The 21149-nt window shown below is 37.2% G+C and overlaps 1 protein-coding gene across 1 annotated transcript in view; it reads right to left on the reverse strand.

Annotated features, from left to right (window-relative positions):
• Positions 1–21149, reverse strand: part of LOC149529184 (uncharacterized) — a 184279-nt gene that overhangs the window by 63294 nt on the left and 99836 nt on the right. Inside the window, exons 12-13 of the mRNA XM_089809814.1 lie at positions 2870–2941; positions 2689–2754 (exon numbers count right to left, since the gene is read on the reverse strand). Coding sequence (XP_089665940.1) covers positions 2689–2754; positions 2870–2941 — 138 coding nt within the window. The remainder of the gene's footprint in view (positions 1–2688; positions 2755–2869; positions 2942–21149) is intronic.

The following is a 21149-nucleotide window of genomic DNA, read 5'->3' on the forward strand; positions in this document are numbered from 1 at the left end:
TAGTGAATCAATTAATTCAAGTGTGTAATTTTGAGTTTCATGCTTTAGAGCTGTAGTATTCTGGGTAAATTTTTTCAAGGAGGAAATAAAATCATGTGGGTTTGCTAAGAACAATCCACAATTTTTTATTTTATTTTTTTTATGCTTTGCGATGCGATTAATCTACACACATTCTTAGCTCTTCTTTCTTGTGTTTCATGGCCCATTTTTGGCACAACTGCATGTAATGTGTAATTTATCACATTTTTTAGCGTACAATATTTTGCACAACAAATTTCTGCTTGCATCTGTATGCATATCAAAGTTTCGAGGGTCTTTGTTTGGCATTGTCTGTCCTTTCAAGTTCATGCACATTTGACCTGTGTTTTTTGCATTTTTTACAACCCTTTATTTTTGTGATCATATTGGTGACTTACACAACAAGGGTTTTTACATTTTCAAATGCAATCTTAGAGGTAATTTTTCTCGTCTACTGTTTCAGAGAAGTTGTTTCTACATACAAGATTATGTTTTTGCATTATGTAAATTGACTTAGGGTTTCCAAATCTGAGTTTTTGTTTTTTCCAAATCAACCTAGGGTTTTTAGGTCTTCTTTAAGTTTTATTATTTGATTATTTTTTGGTATAAAACTCAATGCTTCAAAATTTGTGCAAGGATTTTGTATCCCTTTTTCTACCTTGGGATTTGTGTTGGCTCAGTAGTAGCTTCTGCCTTGATTTCTATGCTTCGCACAGTTGAGTAGTTTGACCTCTCAGTGTTCATGATGGCATCTTCGACCAACATTATGTTGGAGGGCAATAAGAGTTTCAACGACTACAACTACAATGCCTAGAAGCAACACATCATGATGATATTTGAATAGAACATTGTTTTAGGTACAAAAACATGTCCTATAGCAGCTAGAGTGGACTAGGACACATTTGATGAGTGTAATCTGGAAGTCGTGATACTTATCAAACTTTTTGTCATAGATGATCAGCTCCCTTTGGTGCCTTCTGACAAAATGGCTATACAGATTTGGGAACTCTTGAAGGATCTTAATGAAACGTCTGACAAGAGACTAGTTTTCTTTTTGAAGAATATTGTATTTTCTATCATGATGGTTTTGAAGATGTCTCTCTACAAACAACTTACAAACATCATGGGTATCTATGACCAGCTGGAGGCAATTAGCTGTAAGATGGAGGAAGAATATATGATAGTGATCACGCTGAAAAGTATCCCCTGATGCTATGAGCATTTCATTGAAATGCTTAATATTACTTCTACTAGTGTCTCCAGCATCAATAGTATGGGCACCTGAATATTCACTTCACTTTGTTGGCTCGAGAGAGTTTAGTTGTTGGATTACTTGAGATTCATATACAAAATCATGGAGTTTTTTGAATTTATCAGGCTTAGAAGTAGCATTAGACTTCTTTTTCAAATGGTAATGCATGGAGGACATCCAAGGTCTTGCAGTTGGTTCATGCAGATATCTGTGGACTCATGAACTCTCCATCAATCACTGAATGTAGATATTTTCTATTATTTGTTGATGATTTTAGCAGAAAACGTGGGTGTGTTTTCTTCAACTTAAACAAGAGGTGTTCGACATGTTTCAAAAGTTTAGGGCCTTAGTGGAAAAAGAGTCAGGCTGTTACATAGTCATCTATATTGTGGTTTGATCATTATTGGTAGTGGAACACATTTGGTTAACCAGGTGAAATAGAGTCTGTGCTAGACGTTTGATATGACAAATTTGGGACTTTTCCATTATCGTCTCTGTGTATATGTTTGGCAGATGTATAACAACGTATTGATTTCATAGTCGAAGTATGCCAATTTGTTTTTTGATAAGTTTTAGATGCATGATTGCAAATTTGCATCTATAGCTATGGAGAAAGAGTTGAAATTGTTAGCCAAATCAAATTCGCCAATGGTGGATGAATCAACATTTACACAACTAGTGGGCAACCTCATGTATCTCACCGCCACTAGACCTAACATCGACTATGTGTGAGCTACATCTCTTACTTCATGATAACTGCAAAAGCTGAATATTGGGTTGTAGCTAAGCATGTGTTGAGATATGTGAAGGGCACTCTTGATTTTGGCATTATGTATACTATAACTTACTAGAACTATAGATCCTAGGCTTGTTGGTTTTAAAAACTCAGATTTGGCAAGTTGTGTTGATGATAGAAAGTCCACATCTTGGTATTTTTTCAGTTTAGGCATAGGTGCACTCACATGGGCCAACAAGAAGTAGCAGTCAGTTTCTCTAGCCTCCACTGAAGCTAAATATTGGGAATTGTTAAGGCAATTTGGCTTCGATGTTAGCAATTTTTTTTTTGTTATACTTAGCCCTGTCATTGGAGTTTATTTCGTTTAACATGTACATCATATCCTTTATTTGGAATCCAAGTAGTAACCAATGAATAGGAAAAACGTTGTTTGCCCCAGCTGTAGATACAACATAACAAATATGCCTACTGATTTACCATCTTATGGTAGGAATATTCCAAATGCATGTTAACTTTATTTCCGTGTAAGCATTTTGAGAAATGTACTTTAGTTAGTCAATGAGAGCATGCACACATATTACTTCAACTAATTCACAAGTATGACACATCTATGTGTGTGTGTGTGTGTGTGCGAGAGAGAGAGAGAGAGAGAGAGAGAGAGAGAGAGAGAGAGAGATCTTACATGTACATAAGTGATGAATTCATCTGTGAAGGAAGCTTCCCATATAGATCATTATTTCCAAGAAAGCTGCAATTGGTGCAATATGAATTGTGTTCAAATAGGTCTACATAATCAATTACCATACTTTTGCATATACCTATGATTCAAACAAATATAGTTTTTTATTAGGCAAGTCACTTACAGGAATATTAGAGATCTCAAATTTTGAAGTGAATTTGGAAACTCTCCTGTAAAATTATTGAAACTCAAGTCCCTGACAACAAATAGCTCAGAATAAGTAGATTGAAAAATAAAATCATTTATGGGACACATCAAATATGTTCTACTAACTAAAATTTGTATATTTCAAATTTCTAGCTCTTGAAGCTTTTCATACATAACATTGTCACTTATTATATACCATACACTGAATCCATATGGTTATTGCTATGATGGCCTTGTGAATTTTCAGTCAATTGATTGATGTTTTATCAAGATTTTACTATATTATTTTTTCTGGTTAATCGCATTGACCCATATGCATGATTAGTGGTTCATAAGAGTTCTTTTAGTTATAACCAATGAGACACCTAAAACTAACACTTGTTAATGAAAAGAAATAGAATGGAACTTGTTCTCTAATTAATAATTAGGAAATAGATACTGTATTTTATACAAGTTTTTTGAAATGTCAAGCTATCTACATATGTTTTCTGTCTCTAAATAAATAATGGTGAAAAGCAACATAAGAGCAGCATAAGAGAGGCTTACATGGTATGTATAGTCTAAAAAGCTCGAAATAGTTTTCTATAGATGATTGTCTTCCAAGCAAGCATGCAATTACTCTTAACAATATAAGGGCTAGGGAATGAGAAAAGCTAAGATATGGATCTAGGATTACTAAGGTGTATGTTGGTGCCACATAAAGTAAGAAAAAACAAGGTGTTTTAAGACATGATTTATGCCGATAATATATTGATTTGAATGGAAGTTATCTAGGTAATACATATAAATCTTATCTTTATGATACAACTTGAAGTTATTGAGATGACTTGTAACATATGTGTCATTTAGCCTTCAATGAAAAAATGAGTTTGAGATTTTCTTGCCAACATAAATAGGATTTTCCTTTGTTAGAATTTGTTTTGTTTTGTACTTGGTGGATGTACTTGAGTATGGTCAAGTTGTGAATTCTCCTTTGTCAAATTTTGTTTTGTACTTAGTGATGCAATTATAGATGATCACTGGATTGGGAGTCCCTGTATTCCGCGCCATTGTATTCTCTTTGATGAATTGCCAATTGTCTTTTGAAAACTTGATGTGATCAAGTTGTGAGTTCTCCTTTGTCAGATTTACATTTTCTAGAACTTCCGACACTTTGAGAACCTTTTAAATGTTGCTTGGATGTAAACCTAGAACAACTTTCCCATTAGTATCTTCAATTGATTTCCTTCTCTCTTTGTTTTTTTTTAATCAAAGTGCTTTGGTACATTTCTACGTGAACTCAGGCTCTAGGGAAGCCATTGGGAAAGTGGAAAACAAATGAATGATTTGCTTCTTGAGAATCAAAGCATGTCTTCTCAACAAGACATTTTTGTTCTTTGAAGAATTCTGACATATCTCGACTTGAAGTGTTCATTGCAACATGAGAATTCCAAAGAATGAAAACATCATCCAACAGGATTGGATCCATGAAAGCTTCAAGATTCGAACAATAAAGGCAGATCCATGGAGGGATAAGTGTTCAAAATATGGATTATATACTTATTGAACACCTTTGAAAGCTGAAAATGAATGGAACAGCTTGTATTTTGGGCAAAAGTGACCAAAATTAGGTTTAGGATGATGGATTGCATGTAAGCAAAACAGGACTTTTGTTTTAGATGGCCAAGAATGCAAGTTGGAAGCATATGGATGTGTGCAAAATGAGAACTTTGGTATTTTAAAAGTTTAAACTTTCACCAAAATTGGGTTCATGAGAGGTAATTACATGTGGTAAAAATTCATCATTTTTACTTGATGTAAATATGCAATCGGGTTTGTGAGATGTGATTGCATGTGAAGGAAAATGGAATTGGAATGTATTTGGAAAATGGATTGGCATGGAAGATGAAAGCATATATATGCATTTGCAGTCTTTGTAATAACCCCTAGTCAGTTATAAATTTAGCCCTATCGGTTATGATCTCAAACAAACATTAATTCTCCTTACTAATCAATGATTTGTCATTTCGTCAAACACTTGGCAGGCTGCACTATTCTCCCTGTACAAATGAAATTCTAAAATTCCAAACACCAACTAGAGAACGCAATGAAGAGCTTATATTATTCAGAATTATTTGGTTCTAAGTAATTTGCATAGATGAAAGCGAAATATGGATATACAGTTCTGCCCAATAGACTTTACAAATAGACAAGTCTGGAATGAGAAATGATTCACACCAAACCTCTAAGTTTATTCATTAGCAATCAATCCCACTCAATTACAATTTGTCACTTTGAAATTCACAATTGCATAATTAAATTGAATGATGTTAAATGGAACCTAGATAGTTTGCAATAGCTTCCATACAGATCTGATATGATAAATATTATGTGAATTGCTTGCCACAATGGAGCTTCCAACATACACAACAGTCCCAAACAAAAATGTAGGTCTGAAACTTATAATCGCTGTTATCAAACCCTTCCAAATCAGACAATTACACTTGCATAAACCGGCTCCTCTTGCTGGTAATCAGAGTTCTAAAAGACAACCAATTCCTCTCAAGAAATCATGCCCATAAATGAACAATAATAGTGTCCAGATCAGATGTATTCAGTTTCAATTTCTTCAGTCATCAGCAAACTTCCCAGTCACAACATGTACAGTAGGAAAGTCCAGGCAGCACCAAATTGTAAACAACTCCAAACAATCTCGAGTAAAATGTTAACTCCCAACCACAATCAATATTGTAAGGAGAGACAAACAATTTTCAGAGTTAAATCACTGTACCTCAGCAGTGATCTGATGTACCTCTTAGCTTCAAACCCCTATACCTCAACAAGGGCACAGGAAACAACCTCAGAATACGTCACAAAGACAACAAGCAAATAGACAAATCAATAATCGGATACTTTTCTCATCAAATGTCCTCATATTTATAATCTCCAACTAACACCAATTTCCCAAAAGAACTCCACTTACACAACATCAAAATATAATAAAGTGCCATTAATATAATTTATTAATTGCTTTTGGCTCCAAAAATGACCTTTTCCACCATAACTTAATATTTTGACACGCAAGGCCATTGTTTCTTGTTCCCACAATTTAAAACTTTTCATTATGATTCCAATGAGCTATGATACTAATGTGACCAACCAATAATACCAACAAAAATAACAACCTCAACGCATTTAGATGAATAATAATAATAATTAACTCATCTTGCAAAAACAACTAAAGAAGCATCAAAATCAAAATCTAACAACACCAAAGGGATCCTGACGATGGAAGACGATGAATGAATTTGACGAGGCAACTTACGATAAATAGATGCTCCAGCCCAAATTGGAAGCCCGAAATAAAAATTGAGAAGCATCACACTACTCCTCTAACTCAATTGAGCTCATCAGAACCAACAGTTTGACTTACTATAAATAGTAAGTCCCTCAAATAGAGCCAAAACACACCATAGGCTGTTGAAAAGCCTATAACCCCACAACTGAGACCTTCAAATCCCAATGTCAGCTCACGAGGGTCACAATGGTGAATTGACCAAGCCAACTGCAGGAACTTGCTAAAAATGGGGACATTATAGTCTTATGTGGAAATCCTCAACTTTTCTCCAAAAATAGACCGAAACAAGCAACAAGATATATACAAAAACTAAAAACAAAAAGAAAGACATAGCTCTTGCTTTTGAATCAACTTTGACAACTCCAAAACCTCTCTTTGCATGCAATTTCATTTTTGAGATAGAAGAGCTTTGTATTTGCAACAAAGATAAAGATTTCAAGCTTATTTAATAACTTAATGCAAAAAACTAGGGCTATATTTGAACAAATGGATAGTAAAGAGCCAAAGAATGCAGCAAATTAGCAAAACAAGCAAGAAATGCACTTGCTTGGAGAGAAATGAGAAAATCTTGGAAGAAGAAGAAGTGAAGAAGTTTGGATAAGTTTGTTCTCTCCAAAATCAGGTTCTCCAAGTGTATTTGCATGCAATGACCCAAAGTCTTTGAAATATTCAAACCTTGGCTTCAAATCGGGTTTGGAAGATGCAAATATATATGCAAGATGTTGCCAATGAACTTTCAAATGCAATTCTAAGTGCAGATCGCATTTCTTGGAAGGATTTCTATGTTTGAAAATGCATCTACAAGGCAAATCGTGGTCTTCAATGGCAAACACATGAGCATGGATTTGATGCAGATGCCCTGAAAATCTCTTTCCCTCCAACATTTTATGCAAAATCGGGTTTAGGAAGCCCTATTACATGAACGTTTTTTTCCTTTGATAAGGTAAATCGTGGGCTTGGAGCTTCTTTGCATGAAACGCCTCCTTGAGGAATGAAATTGGGGTCTCTCACTTCAAACACATGAAGAGAAAATCCAATGAAAATGCATGTTATTTGTATTACAACCCAAGTCGCACTCTCCAAGAGGCATTACATGTGACGTTTTTGGTGAAAATGCATGCCCTCAATGTAAATCAGGTTCCTAGAAAACTTTAGCATGCTTTAAATATGCATTTACTTTGCACAAGTTCAAACGTTTTCCCTTTAAGGAACAAACCCGGACTCTTGGAGAACAAACACATGTCATGCATTTGCATGTAGAGCAAAAACGGGTTCTACAAATGCATTTACATGAAGAGTTTTTTAGTGCAAGAGTAAAATCAGACTTTTGAAGGGCATTTACATGATTTAAATATGCAAAAGAAAGACATGTAGTTGGGCGTTTTAACTCCAAGAGGAAAAATGTGGTCGCCAAGTTGTTTAGCATGTGATACAAGCCAAAATAACACTCTCCAAGAGCAAATCCATGAAGGAAATGGTCAACACAAATACATGTAAGCGCAAAATGGGGTTTAGAATCCTCAAATGCAAGTTTCAAATATGTAAAGGCAAAGCATGAAACTCATCCATAGACCGAAATTGGGTTCTTGGAAGGCATTTACATGCTGCACTTTCATGTATTACATTTACATGTATTTTGATCAAAACTTGGTTCCTTTGGAAAATCAGACTCTGTGAGAGTGATTGCATGTTTTAAATATGCAATGCATTTACATATCCAAGCCAAAATCACAATCTCTAGATGCATTTACATGTATTTCATTTTCAAAAATACCATGTAATGGAGTTGCATCACTTAAGTTTCCTATTTAGCATGTCTAATTGATTTATTGAGCAAATATCACTTAAAGGGGTCAAATATCATATTTACACTATATATGTTACATATTATGTGCAAATATGTTCAAAAAGTAACATTTCACTTAAATGTTTTAAAATAAAACATTAAATAGATCTCAACACTATATTAGACTATAAAGTGCATAAAGTCACTTAAGTGAAAAATTCAAAAGCAACTCAATATTAAACTATTACATAAAGTGCACTATAATGACTTGAATCACTGAAGTGATAAATCTAAAGTGATAAAGTAACTTGAAAACATAACTTAAAAACATAACATAAAGTCATTTTAAGTTGTATTTTTCATAAAGTGCAACTCAACATTAGAATATAAGGTGAATATTCTAAATATTCAATTGAACTTGGAGAACCCACTTTTTAGGTACTTAAACTTTGATATCTTTTGACTGATTAGTCCATTTAAGCTTCAAGAGATATCAAATCAAAGGGAAAATTGAAAGGAAGAGATTATAGGAAACAAAAAGATAAAAACAATCTAAACAAACACTCAAAAATGCAAAAAATGACTTTGAAGATGTCAAAAATCAAGTATAGGCTAAGAAACTGAAAAATCAAAAGGAATTGATGAGAAACTTCAGTAAAACATTTCATTAAATGAATTGGTGATGATTGTTTGATCATTTTTTGCCAATCAAATAATGAGTTATTTTAGAGAAATGCAAAACTTAATTGAAAAAATTTCGTACTGCATCACAAAATGGAGGACAACAAACATGTTGATGCTAATGGTCTATACTCTATTAACATTCCTCCATCTATATAGCTGCCAGCTGGATACCTCTTCCTACATTGTCAATAGTCTCTTATAACAATGAAGAGAGGATATGAATCCACGTGAAGATTATTGTTTCAACCAAAGGAACGCATATAGAATATTGTTAATTTGTTATCAAATAATTGGCCACCTTTAAAAAGATTGGCTGCTCGAATATTCACGTGCATTCAATGGACAAAGATTCACTCTCCACTAGCCGTAGTAAAAGATGGTTGTCATCCTTATTTCTTGTTTATATTATATGCTTAGTAATTTCTTATGGAGATAGTTTTAAAAGAATGGCTGTAATGCCATTTATTATTTCCTGTAATCTTTAACTATACAGTTATTAATTGTATGGTTATCAATTGTATACATAATAATAGACAGTTCAGTTTGGAGTGCAAAAGGCTATACAAACCATTGAATGCTCAAGCCGAGGGGCAGAAATATATATGAAAATTGATTCATTTTCAAGACTTCTGTTTTGACCCGATTTAAGAAACCATGTAAAGTGATCCTTCAATTGGTATTCTAGGAGGAAGGGCACCCACTCTCTACTATCAAATGTATGTATTTTATTGTATTATTTCGTAAGTTTTGAGTGTTTGTAATTGTCTTCATTTTGCATCAGTTTGGATATTTCAGGTATCACAAGTTCTGTCATTTGTGTTTATAGTTAGTTCTTGTGCTTCATGTTTAATCATGGAGAATTTGATTAGCTGTATTAAGGTGTTTGTTTTAGACTTAGTTGTAATTTCTGTAGCTTCTATTTAATTTGAATTGGATTCTACGTTTCAGCTTTAACTTTGTGGTTTGTGTTGTTTCAAAGTTTGCTATAATTTCTGCATAGTTCCTATCGCTCGAATAGAGTAGAATAGATCTTGTCGCCGGGAAGTGACAATTCCTGTTGACACTTCCATTTTGATTCGAAATAGGTTTCTTTTCATAGCTGCATTCATTCCCACTTAGTTCACGTCTCTAATCCCTTCAATTGGCATATACCCATGACAATTCTCACAAGTTTACACCCCAGATTGACACATATATAGAACAAACTGAAATTCATTATTAAACATTAAATATTTCTTGTTCTTTTCTCCAATGATGGCCTATCATATTGTTTCATGTTATGTTGTACAAAAAGCTACAACTTAAAATGCTAATGCATGAAACACATCTCAATTTTGATTTGGACTTTGTAGGAAACAACTCTAATTGGAGGCCATGGGCTCCTTTGAGAGAAATGTTCTTAGTTCCAATCATCTTTTGACTAGTTTTAGGTTGATTTTTCTGGATGGGATGAGTGACAAGGCACAATGAAGGTGGAATGAAAGTGAGCTACGAGGAGGTAACTTACCATGCAGGAACTCTGAAAATCTCGCCAAGTTTACTCACTAAGCCATTTGTCTAGTCAAATTAAACAAGTTCAGAGAAAAGTATAGTTTCTTTTCTTATATGATCATTTAAGAACAATGTTAGATTACGATAAATTAAATATGGTTATATTTAAACATTAGTAAGTTACTGATAATCATTGATATATTGAATGAATTAAGTAAAGAAAATGTTATTGTTTGGTTTTGTCTAAACCAGATAAAGACAAAACCAATAATGTCCAAATATGTGAACCTTCATTTACTCATGACACTTTCCAATTTCAACAGCACAATAGAACTCCTTCGTTAAAATAAAAAAACAAAAGTCCCTTTGGTCAATGTCATAGAAACATCAATCAAAGGAGATCAAGCTTGGTCATATCAACCATGGATAATGTTTTGGTCTTCTTGATGTTAGTCTTGAAAACAAAGACAAGTTGAGTTAAAATTGAGATAAATGAGACAAGAAATGTGTTGGGACTCACTCTAACAATGTATTGCTTTTGTCCCACCATTTCACCTATTATTAATAATAAATGAAATAAATCTTCATTTGGGTCTCCCTTGTTGAAAATTCCCTAAGGGTGCGCAATGAGCATGTTCTTATAGAAAATACTTAGGAAGTTGCTTTAGGGGTGGTGTAATTTCTCTAACTATTGGCTTGGTTTTTTTCTTCTTTTGCAATTTTTGAACCTTCATAGAACTTTTGCACTTTTTTACTAGGTCCCAAGATTTCAAGTTTCTCGAATACCCTTTTTATCGTCTTCCCCAAGTCACATGAACATATGGGAAGAATTTGAACCAAGTCACTATTGCCCAAGTTCCTCATTCCCCTCAACATCCCACCCCTAATACCTATCATAGCAAACACCTTGAACCCTTTGTTCCTTTCCATGTTATGGAGTTCTCATGAACCTTGGAATCTCATCTCTCTCCCTATTCCCCCTAAATCTTGGACCTCCAAGAGAACCATAGACCTTGGTGCCAAGTTTTCCCCTAGTCTCACTCCCCAAATGTCCCATTTCTTTGGTCCAAGATCTATCTTGATGCTCAACTCCTGAAATCCTCATCCCAAGTTCTTGGTTCCTTACTAAACCTAACATTTAGTCCTTTTATCATCTTCTATCCTCTATTTCTTTCTTGATTCTCTTTGTTGGGTGGATATTTTGCAACCGACAGTTTTGCGTAAAAATTCAATTGTAAAATAGGATGACCAGCCACAACGTGTGAGATAGAGTCTCTCATACCTTAAAGGGAAGACTCCCCCTTCTCACCGTTCCTTGGATCAACTCAAGGTAAGCAAGAAGTCAAGAGAGTTTGTAAAATGGGTGTTACCAATATCCTTTCTTCTTATCTTTCAAGAAAGAATTCAATTACTCGTGGAGTGAGTAATGGGCAGGGTGAATCTCTAACTACACTTATATCAAGAGATGGAAACAATGATACCAATAAACTTTCACTAACTCAAAGGCTAGTTGAAAATGTACCAATTTGGCTCTAAGTCTGGTCGTACTTCTATATGGAAAAGTTTTACAATTAGGGCACAAAGATTCCTAAAAGTAAGAAAATCTTAACTATTTAGCGAATTAAGAAGAAAATATAAGCTATAGACAAAGCTTCTAGCTATACACTTTCACAATTGCTCCTAGTCAAAGCTCTGGCTCCAATTGCTTCTTAACTCTTTTCTATTCGATTCACGAGATTTAATTAACAATAACACAAGATAACATGAACCAAAGATAACTTGGATGAATTATAGACACAACTTACAACTCAAACAAATAATAATCTCACTTAATCAAAGTTAAGTCTCAAATGCTCCTTTGTATTCACTTTCTCTCAAAATAGTGCTTACACAAACAAAGTGTTACTGGCACAATTTCTCTAGAGCTCTCTTGCATAAAGATAATGATGATTTTACAATAAGGGGGCACTCCTTTATATAGGCACAGGAGTTGAGAAAAAGGTAGAGGAAAAAGTGGGAGCAACTCAACCAACTTTAACCTAGTCTAACCACAGAAGAAAACAAAGGGTTACATGCAACTAAACATGCAACTCGCATTACATCCTTTTACATACATGTAACTTGCATTAGATGTAATTACACTTTTTCATATAATGCATCTTTTACAACTACTAACATGAAATAAAAACAAAAACAACAATCTTAAATATTGTTTCTTAGTGTCTTGAATTTGACAATGATGTTAGGCACTGTGGGAAGATCAACAATTTCCATGGTCTTCGATATGGCTTCTACTCTTATTGCATTTGCATATGTTGTTTGTACAACTTTGGAATTTGCTGCCATAGTATCCAACAAGTTTTTTGTTGAGGATTTATACAAGACAAACTTGTTCATTGTGTGTGAACCAAAGTCTTCAGAATCTACATCAGCATTGATCCTAATTGTATATTCTAAATTTACTCTTTCTACTGCAATGAGATTACTAGATTCATGAATAACATGACATCCCATCTATTCCAAATCACAAGTAACACTTGTTTCAACTGCTTGACAATCTCCAAAGGTCGCCTGCAACTTTGTGATCAGCTTCTTCAATGTTTCCTTTTTGTAACCAATGAGACCTTGAGATCTAAAGAACATTTCACATGAAAGAAGAACGTCACATGAGATCAAGGCATCCAAATCAAATTTTACCATTATATCCCAATCATTGAGGATTTCCTTCAAGTTATCTGCTTCTTGAGTGAAAAAAGAAATTAAGTTTCGCTCCATTTCATTCATCTCTTTGACACACCTAAGGAATGCAAATGTATCTGTGATGGCTCGAACTTCTTCAAAAATCATTTTCTGTATCTAAGACTTAGCGGCTTCAATCACCTTTCTCTCCTTAGACGTCTGAGACATAACAACAACACTCTAAGAAGATTGTTTCTGAATGACCTCATTTAGACGAGAGACTTCTTGTTTCAGTTTTTTTTTCTTTCCCATAGCTCATGATTGCTCTTTGATACATTAGCCAATGCATCTTGAGCATTTTGAAAACAACTCAAACATGATTGCTTTCCAATTTCAACCTTAGTAAACTTGTAATAGGAGTGAGTAAGTTCCTCAACAGGTTTGTCTACTAGGGGCTTAACAACTTTAACAAATTTGGTTTTATCTTAATCAACTAAAATCTTGGAAACAATCTTATCTTTCAAAGATTTGGATTCAGTCTTCTTAACAAGGAGATTGTCCAAGGGAATAACCACTTTTTTCCTCTTCTTTGTCATTTTTCTCATCCATGCAGGTAGACTAAAATCTTCATCCGTAGAAGCAGATACAGTGGAGACCATTGGCATTGATCTTGATTGTATTTCCGTTGTAACAGAACAAGATTCAGTCTCCACAACTGAAGGCATAGGAATATGCTGAGAAGACTCCGTCATGAAAAACTCAAACCTTGTCAAAGATGTATCAAGTTGGGAAACTTGACCACTAATAAGAGTTATAAATTCCTCAAACACATTTGCTAAATGTTCATATTGTTCATTTGTAGGGATGCGAGGAGTAGCAGAGGAAATAGGAAGAGCCATGATATTAACTTCCGAGACAGGAATGGAAGGAGTGAAAATAGTAGAGAATAAATCCACATCATCATCAACCTCATGCAGAAAAGGCTCTTCATGTATAGAAGATGAACAAGATTGTGCAAGCTTTGGAGGAGAGATGATCATGATTTCCCCTTCTTCATCTGAATCTTCTTTATTAGATTTTGTTTCCAATTCCTCTTTTGATTCTTCCACTGATTCTTGAATTGATTTAGAGATTTGAGATGATTTAGCTCCTTTTCCACCCTTCAATTTGAATTTGAGGGGACCCTTAGCATTGGAAGATGAAGCACCATCTTTCCCTATGATTTCCATTTGTGACTTCCTACTAGGAGGATCAAAACTTCCACAATCCAAGCCCATCTTAGGATTTACTCTTTTAAGGCTTTTACTTTTCAACCATTTGTTGGTGTTTACCAAGATGGATTGAAATCTGTCCATGATAGACGCACCTTCCTTTTGTTGCCACTGGATAGGAAAAGGGCACTTCTTATCAAAATCGGCTTGAGGAAACTCCGGATCAAGGATGTTGCCATCATCTTCAACTTGGAAATCTGAAGGGATTTCCAACATGTTAAGATCAATTATCTATTGTAGGGTTAATCTGTGTCAGCCGACTGGATGGTCCCGTCGGTATTTTTGTAGCCGATGGAATGATTGTCATCGGTGTTTCGGTATTCTGTAGCCGATGAGTAAATAGTTTGTAGCGGATAGAATGTTTGTGGCTGACAGACTCCTTCGAGAAGGTTTGGCGGATAGTATTTATATCTCGTCTGGGATCATTGTAAATCATCTTCTACTAGTTTACTCTTATCAAGCATAATGTATGTCTGGCATATGTGAATATAATTCTGCTATTCTGTTCCATTGTCTGTATGCGTTGATTTCTTTACCAGTACGGTAAACATTTGGTGTCGTTGCCTTATGAACTTGGAAGGTGGGAGGAATGAAGATTAATGCCAAATCAGCTTAACAAGGATCGGAATAAGGTCAAGGGAAAAGATGAAATCCATACTGCGCAAGAGAATTTAATTCTGGCACAACAAGCCGAACGCCGACGGAGATTCCAGAAGATTGCCGACGAAAACTAAAGCGCGAAGGAATTGTTGGAGGAGACTCGAAAGTGGGTGGAGTTGGTGGAAGAAGCACGGGAGGAGTTCTTGAATTTGTGTTCGCCGAGGGAAGAGAATTCAAATGGAAGAGCATCGACTCGCACGGCTCGGAGTGCCGAGGGAGCACGAGCGTGGAGTGACCTCTCCGTCCGGAATACACTTCCGCGGGAGACAAATTCAGAAGATCCTTTTTCTTCACCAAGGTTCGCAGTTGTTGAGTCCGCTGGTGTAGGAGAGTAGTCCGCCGGTGTGGGAAAGCAAACCGCCGGTGTGGGAGTGCAGTCCGCTGGTGTGGGAGTGCAGTCCACCGGTGTGGGAGTGCAGACCGCCGGTGGGGGAGACCAGTGTGCCAGTGCGGGAGTACAGATCGCTGGTGTGGGAGTGCAAAGCCATAGTGTGGGAGTGAAGAGCGACAGTGTTGCAGGACCGAGCAACGGCTGTTTATAGAAACCAATCATGATGGCGGGATCGAAAGAGAAACTGCCAAAGTTCAATGGCGATGGTACAGCTGATCCCATTCGACATTGCAAAACATGTGAAATGATCTGGAAGGCAAATGGGATAACTGATGAAGACGACTGGATGAGGCAATTTCCGGCCACCCTACGGGGCGTACCAATTGATTGGTTTACTGATTTAGATCCACAAAAGCTAAATAGTTGGGATAACATTAAAAAAGAGTTTCTGGCAGAATTTAAATTGTTGCGGAATGATAATAAAATTGTAGTAGAGATCTTCAATACTAAGCAGGGGAAGAACAAAACCGTCTGCATTTACGCCAAGAAATTAAAAGACTTGATAAAGAAAATGGAAAGTGAGCCGGCACACGGACTTCAGAAAAGATGGTTCGTGGAAGGCTTATGCTTGAAGTTGAGGAGGAAAATGAAAATTGTGCCACCGTCGTCATACACGGAAGCTTATAACAGAGCATTGAACCTCGAAAGTGAGCAGAAAACAAAGAAGAAGAACACTAGCTCATCTGATTCTGATGACGACGAGCTTGCCAAAGAAGATAGCAGCAATGATGAAGGCAGTAGCAAGAAGGTCCGCGCTTTACAAAAGGACATGATCCGCATGATCAAAGAGTTTAAAAACATGCAGAAGGAGCCAAAAGGTAGTGAGTTGTGGTGCACGGAGTGTAAGACCAACGGGCATACTGAAGGATCGTGTCCAAAGAACCAATTTTGTGACATTTGTCAGATCATGGGCCATTCGACAAAAGAGTGCCCCTTTAACATGAAGACAAGAGGATCTCCGTAGGTGTTTCGTACACAAGAGGCTTCCCCATCGGGCAGTAGCGGAAATACTAATAGTGTAGGTGCCACATCCGGAGGATACAGGAATAATAGCAGAGGAAAAAATAACAACAATACAAATAATAACAATAATAATGGGAGCCGAAGTCGAACTCAGTATGATGCAAACGGACGGCTGATCATTCAATGCCGAGCATGTAATTTGTGGGGTCATTTTGCGCGGGATTGTACAGCGGCAAACACACTGAAATTATTATGCAGATGGTGTGGACCCGGCGATCACGAAGATTCCAAGTGTCCAAAATCTAGAGTTAACTTGATCACTGTCGGCACGGATGTAGAGGAGGTTCTAGCAATTACACGGAGGCAAGCGGAAGAAAAGAGAAAATTGGGGGAAGAGCAGGCCGAAATTGCAAAAGCATCGTCAGTGGGGACATCTCAGTTGAAGGACATCACTGGCACCTTGGCAGAACAAAATATTGTACGACAGATCTTACAAACGAAGATACCAGTCAAGATAAGTGACCTCCTCCTCACAATGCCCCAGTTACGGACGGCCATTCTGAATCATACACTGTTTTCGAAAGCAACGGAGGACACAGGAAGGGACAGTAGGGAAGTAACGACAATAGACCCAATGTTGCTGGCACTCACATCTGGACGCATCCGACAGTCGTCGAGATGAGGATTTTGAGAAATGTTTTGACAGACACAATTGTCGACGGAGTGTCTGGCGTGAATGTGTTGCTGGAGGATACTTGGAAGAAGTTGGGAAAGCCGACGCTGTGGCCACCTACATTCCAGTTGCTCACGACAGACTAGCACAGGATCAAACCATTAGGAACCTTGAGGGCGCAACTGGTACCATTGGTACGCAACCATTTTTATTGGATTTCATAGTCATTCCATTGAAAAGAAAAGGATATGATGCTATTCTGGGATGGAATTGGTTGGTGCAAGCAAAAGTAAAACATAATTGGAAACGAAATACCCTGTCAATGGAGCGCGGAGGCAAAAGATTTATAATTGACCTGCACACACAAATGGTAGGTGAGGAGGCATCATCATCAGACTCAGAAGGTGAAGGCGACAATGATGACGAAAGAAATGATGATGAAGGAAATAGGAGAATGGAACTAGACGATGAAGGAGTATTGACACTAGGAGGATCGAATGACGACGACCTAGACTCAGTGAATGGCCTTTACCACTAGAAAATAGAAGACTACGAACTCTTTCCGAGTTGTAATATGCTAAAGGTCAATGAAGGTGAGAAAAATGAGAAAAATGAGTATCCGAAGGAATATAGAGCAGCGGAAGAAGGAAAGGCGGTTACGCCTGAAACTGAGGGGAAGAACATACAGTCCAAACTCAGAAAAAAAAAAAGATCCCACCACTCAGCACATGGTGAACAGACCGCACAGGAAGAAAAGAATGCATCGCACCATAAAATTACTTGAAGGGTACCGATAGCAAGGAAATAAGCTAGATGCGCGACGACCGCAAGCACAGTGGGCGACGGAGGTGACACTGTACAGGCATAAGGCGTGGCATGACAAACTCAACAAGTTTTAGTTGGGACAGCTAGTACTCAAGTACGACAGTCGGAATGAAATCAAACAGGAAAGGTTTAGGGCAAGATGGGTTGGACCATATCAGATCCGGGAGGTCGGCGACAATCGAGTGGTAAAGTTGGGGACATTGGACGGGCAAGTGATACCTCACGCAGTCAACGGATCTTACCGTGCCAGGGAGATGTCGTCGCCGTCACCGTCACAGAATGATTAGATGATTCCCTTGTCGTTGTCGTTGCAGAATGGCAACGCCTAGAGGAAAAATTGAGGTGAAGTTTTTTATTTATTTTATTTTTGTCAAAAAAAAAAAAAGTAGTAAAAGTCCCGTGGGCAGATGCAGCTATCCACGGACTGTCCCGCGGTTAGCTCCCGTGGACTGTCCTGCGGCAGATGTCCACGGACTGTCCCGTGGGTGGCTCTCGCGGACATGTCTTGCGGTAGATGTCTAAGGACTGTCCCGAGGGTAGCTCTCGTGGACATGTCCCGCGAACTGTTCCATGGGACGTCTTTCGCAGCGTGATCTGTCTATTATCTTCCCGCTGAGTTCTTCATCGGGCACCGGCAGAGTTTGTCTGCATCTCTCAGCAGAGTCTTGTCACATTTTCCCACAGATTGCCCCACGGCTTTGCATTAGCTCTGCGGTTTCTGGAGAAGCCCGAATTTAATGCGATTTGCAACAAGAAATTTCAAAGGAATAGATTGTTTGATTGTTTTCATTGCCGAAAGAATTGTTGAGCTTCTCATTGCCGGAGGAGTTGTTTTAGCAAAAGATTGTTGGAGTTTTGTTTCTCATTTGTGGAGGAGAGATTGTTGAGTCTGTGTAGAAGATGGGTGTGTGGGGTTTTCTATAATTAAAAAAAAAACGATGATAGATTCAAGTTGTTCGGAATGAGTAGCAGACAATGCCAAACGGAAGGGGAAGCAACAGTGGTTACCAGAAAGAGTCTGGAATCGATAGAAAATGGCAAAAATGGTGTGTTCCATGCAATTTTGTGTGGGTTGCAGGACCCCGCGGGGGCGCTGCCCCTCGACCCCGCCCCCTGGACCCCCAATCATTGCGGATATCAGTCGTGGGAGTCTAACTAGTTGAGAAGAGTTGAAGTTGCTGCAGGCATGGACTTTCTGTGTACCAGAGGCACTGGGAGTAGGTGTTGGCCAGGAAGTTGTCTCGATGGATGCGTAGAGAGCTCGGGAGGAGCTAATCATCCAGTTGGAGGCAGTGCAGTGATACTTGGCTCAGGGTGCCGAGGAATTGAAACAAAGAAAGCAGCACAGGTGGCTATCAAGGTCAGCTTCATTGAGGAGGCAGTGTTGTGTTAGCAGAGGCTACAACGAAGGTGACAGTGATGTGTCAGAAGAAGATTTATCTTGTTGTAATTAGTCCGTTAATGTATTTTGTTTATTAATTTGTCTCAGATATTTTGTTAGTCGTCAGGAGATGACTTTTCTTTTTGGGGGGGATGGTGTCAGTCGACTGGATGGTCTCGTCGGTGTTTCTGTAGCCGATAGAATGATTGTCGTCGGTGTTTCTGTATTCTGTAACCGACGGGTAAATAGTTTGTAGCGGATATAATGTTTGTGGCCAACGGACTCCTTCGGGAAGGTTCAGCGGATAGTATTTATATCCCGTCTGGGATCATTGTAAATCATTTTCTACTATTTTAATTTTATCAAGCATAATGTATGTCTGGCATATGCGAATATAATTTTGCTATCTTGTTTCATTGTCTGTATGCGTTGATTTCTTTACCAGTACAGTAAACAATCTGCAGTAGTTCATCTTAATGATGTCAAGTTCTATCCTCATATCAATTCAGATGTCCTTTATGCGATGAACATCAGTGTAAGCTCTTTTCATTTGAAAGTTCATCTCATGGTAATCAAAGTCAAATCTGGCTTTGAACTTCATCAAGGTGATCAACTGCAACTCTGCTTCCATGTTCTTTTCTTTAGGCACATAAATGTTTGAATAGTTGCCAATAGACAAAGGTTTAGCTAAGGTAATGTCGAAACCAAGCCTATGCATAGCATGCAAATCACTTTGCACGTCCATAAGCTGTCTAGCTAGCTCCATCAAAATAATTCGATTTGTAGCATACCTAGGTAAGGTATATGGCTTGCCTTTAAAATATCCAACTCTCAAGTATGTGAAAGTAGGAAACTGAATAAAAATACAGTCATATTGGTTCACCTTCTCTCGTGCCACATCAGATACTTTTTTGACAGATAAGTGTATATTGAACAAACACCGAAAATGCCCAAAGAAAGCATCTTGGACTCTTCTTTAATGAAATTTACCATTTGCCAAAGTGATTTGGTCATAGTATTTCCAAATAGGAACCTGAAGACGTTCTCTCTTGGTAGAAAGACCAGAGAAAGATCCTATGGCAGCAACAATGTAAACAAGACAATAATTCATGTAGAAGGGTGTTGATGTTCCCACGTTGCCTATCTATTGGCAAAGTGCAGTGCTGATAAGCTCTCCCAAAAAGATGTGTTCTTTATTCTCCATAATTTGAAACATGAACTTATGCATCCATGACTCGAAATCAATAGAATCTTTAAGGCCACAAATTTTGTTGAGAAGAATGATGAGATCCTTATATTCTTGTTTAAAGTTTAGACCGATGAACAGTCTTTGGCCATCTAGAGAAGTTGCTTCTTTTATTGTCTAACCAGTAAAGGTTGACATACTTCTGATAATCGCCCTTTTTCCTATTCCAGTATGCCAAAGATGATTCTTTGGTCAAATCTGCACATTCTGCTTTATGTGGAACCTTGAAGATTTTTTCTATGACCTCAAGAGCAAGGGTCATGATAACCTTGTCGTTAGTGCCTTTGATAGTCTTTGTTTTTGGAGTAAATCACCGTGTACATCCAAGAATGAAGTTAGGTTCTATAGCCACTATAGGAAACGTAAACATCAGGTGAATGTTGCTTCAGAGTTTGAACTCTATAGAAAATCAGCCACGTTTACATGACCAATCTTTGTGTCCATCACGTTATCTAGAATAGATATAACTGATGAAGGAGCTGCATGAGCCAATTCTTTATCATATTGATATTTCATTTTGCCTTTGAATTTTGATGGTGAGGACATTTTTTGTGCTTGTACTGCAACACAAAAATCCCAAAACATAAATACATCATCAGATGAAATCACCATACAAGTTGATTTGTGATCAACAAAGATTTGGAAACAAGTTGGAGACTTGGCAGATCCAACGAAATAATATTGAAGAAATCATATGCATATGCAATGAATGAAAATGAAATGAACGTAATGCAAAATGAAGTGTTATGAAAATGGAAGAATGAAAGATGGAAGGAAATGAGAATGCATAAAGGTGGAACGCATGAGAATGCGTGCAAATGAAGATTGCTGATTTCAAAAGTGATATAGTGTTTTCAAGGTATTTTGCAT

This window comes from Cupressus sempervirens, chromosome 11 (assembly GCF_028749045.1).
Source record: "Cupressus sempervirens isolate cs-2001-9-10 chromosome 11, ASM2874904v1, whole genome shotgun sequence".
Classification (NCBI taxonomy): Eukaryota; Viridiplantae; Streptophyta; class Pinopsida; order Cupressales; family Cupressaceae; genus Cupressus; species Cupressus sempervirens.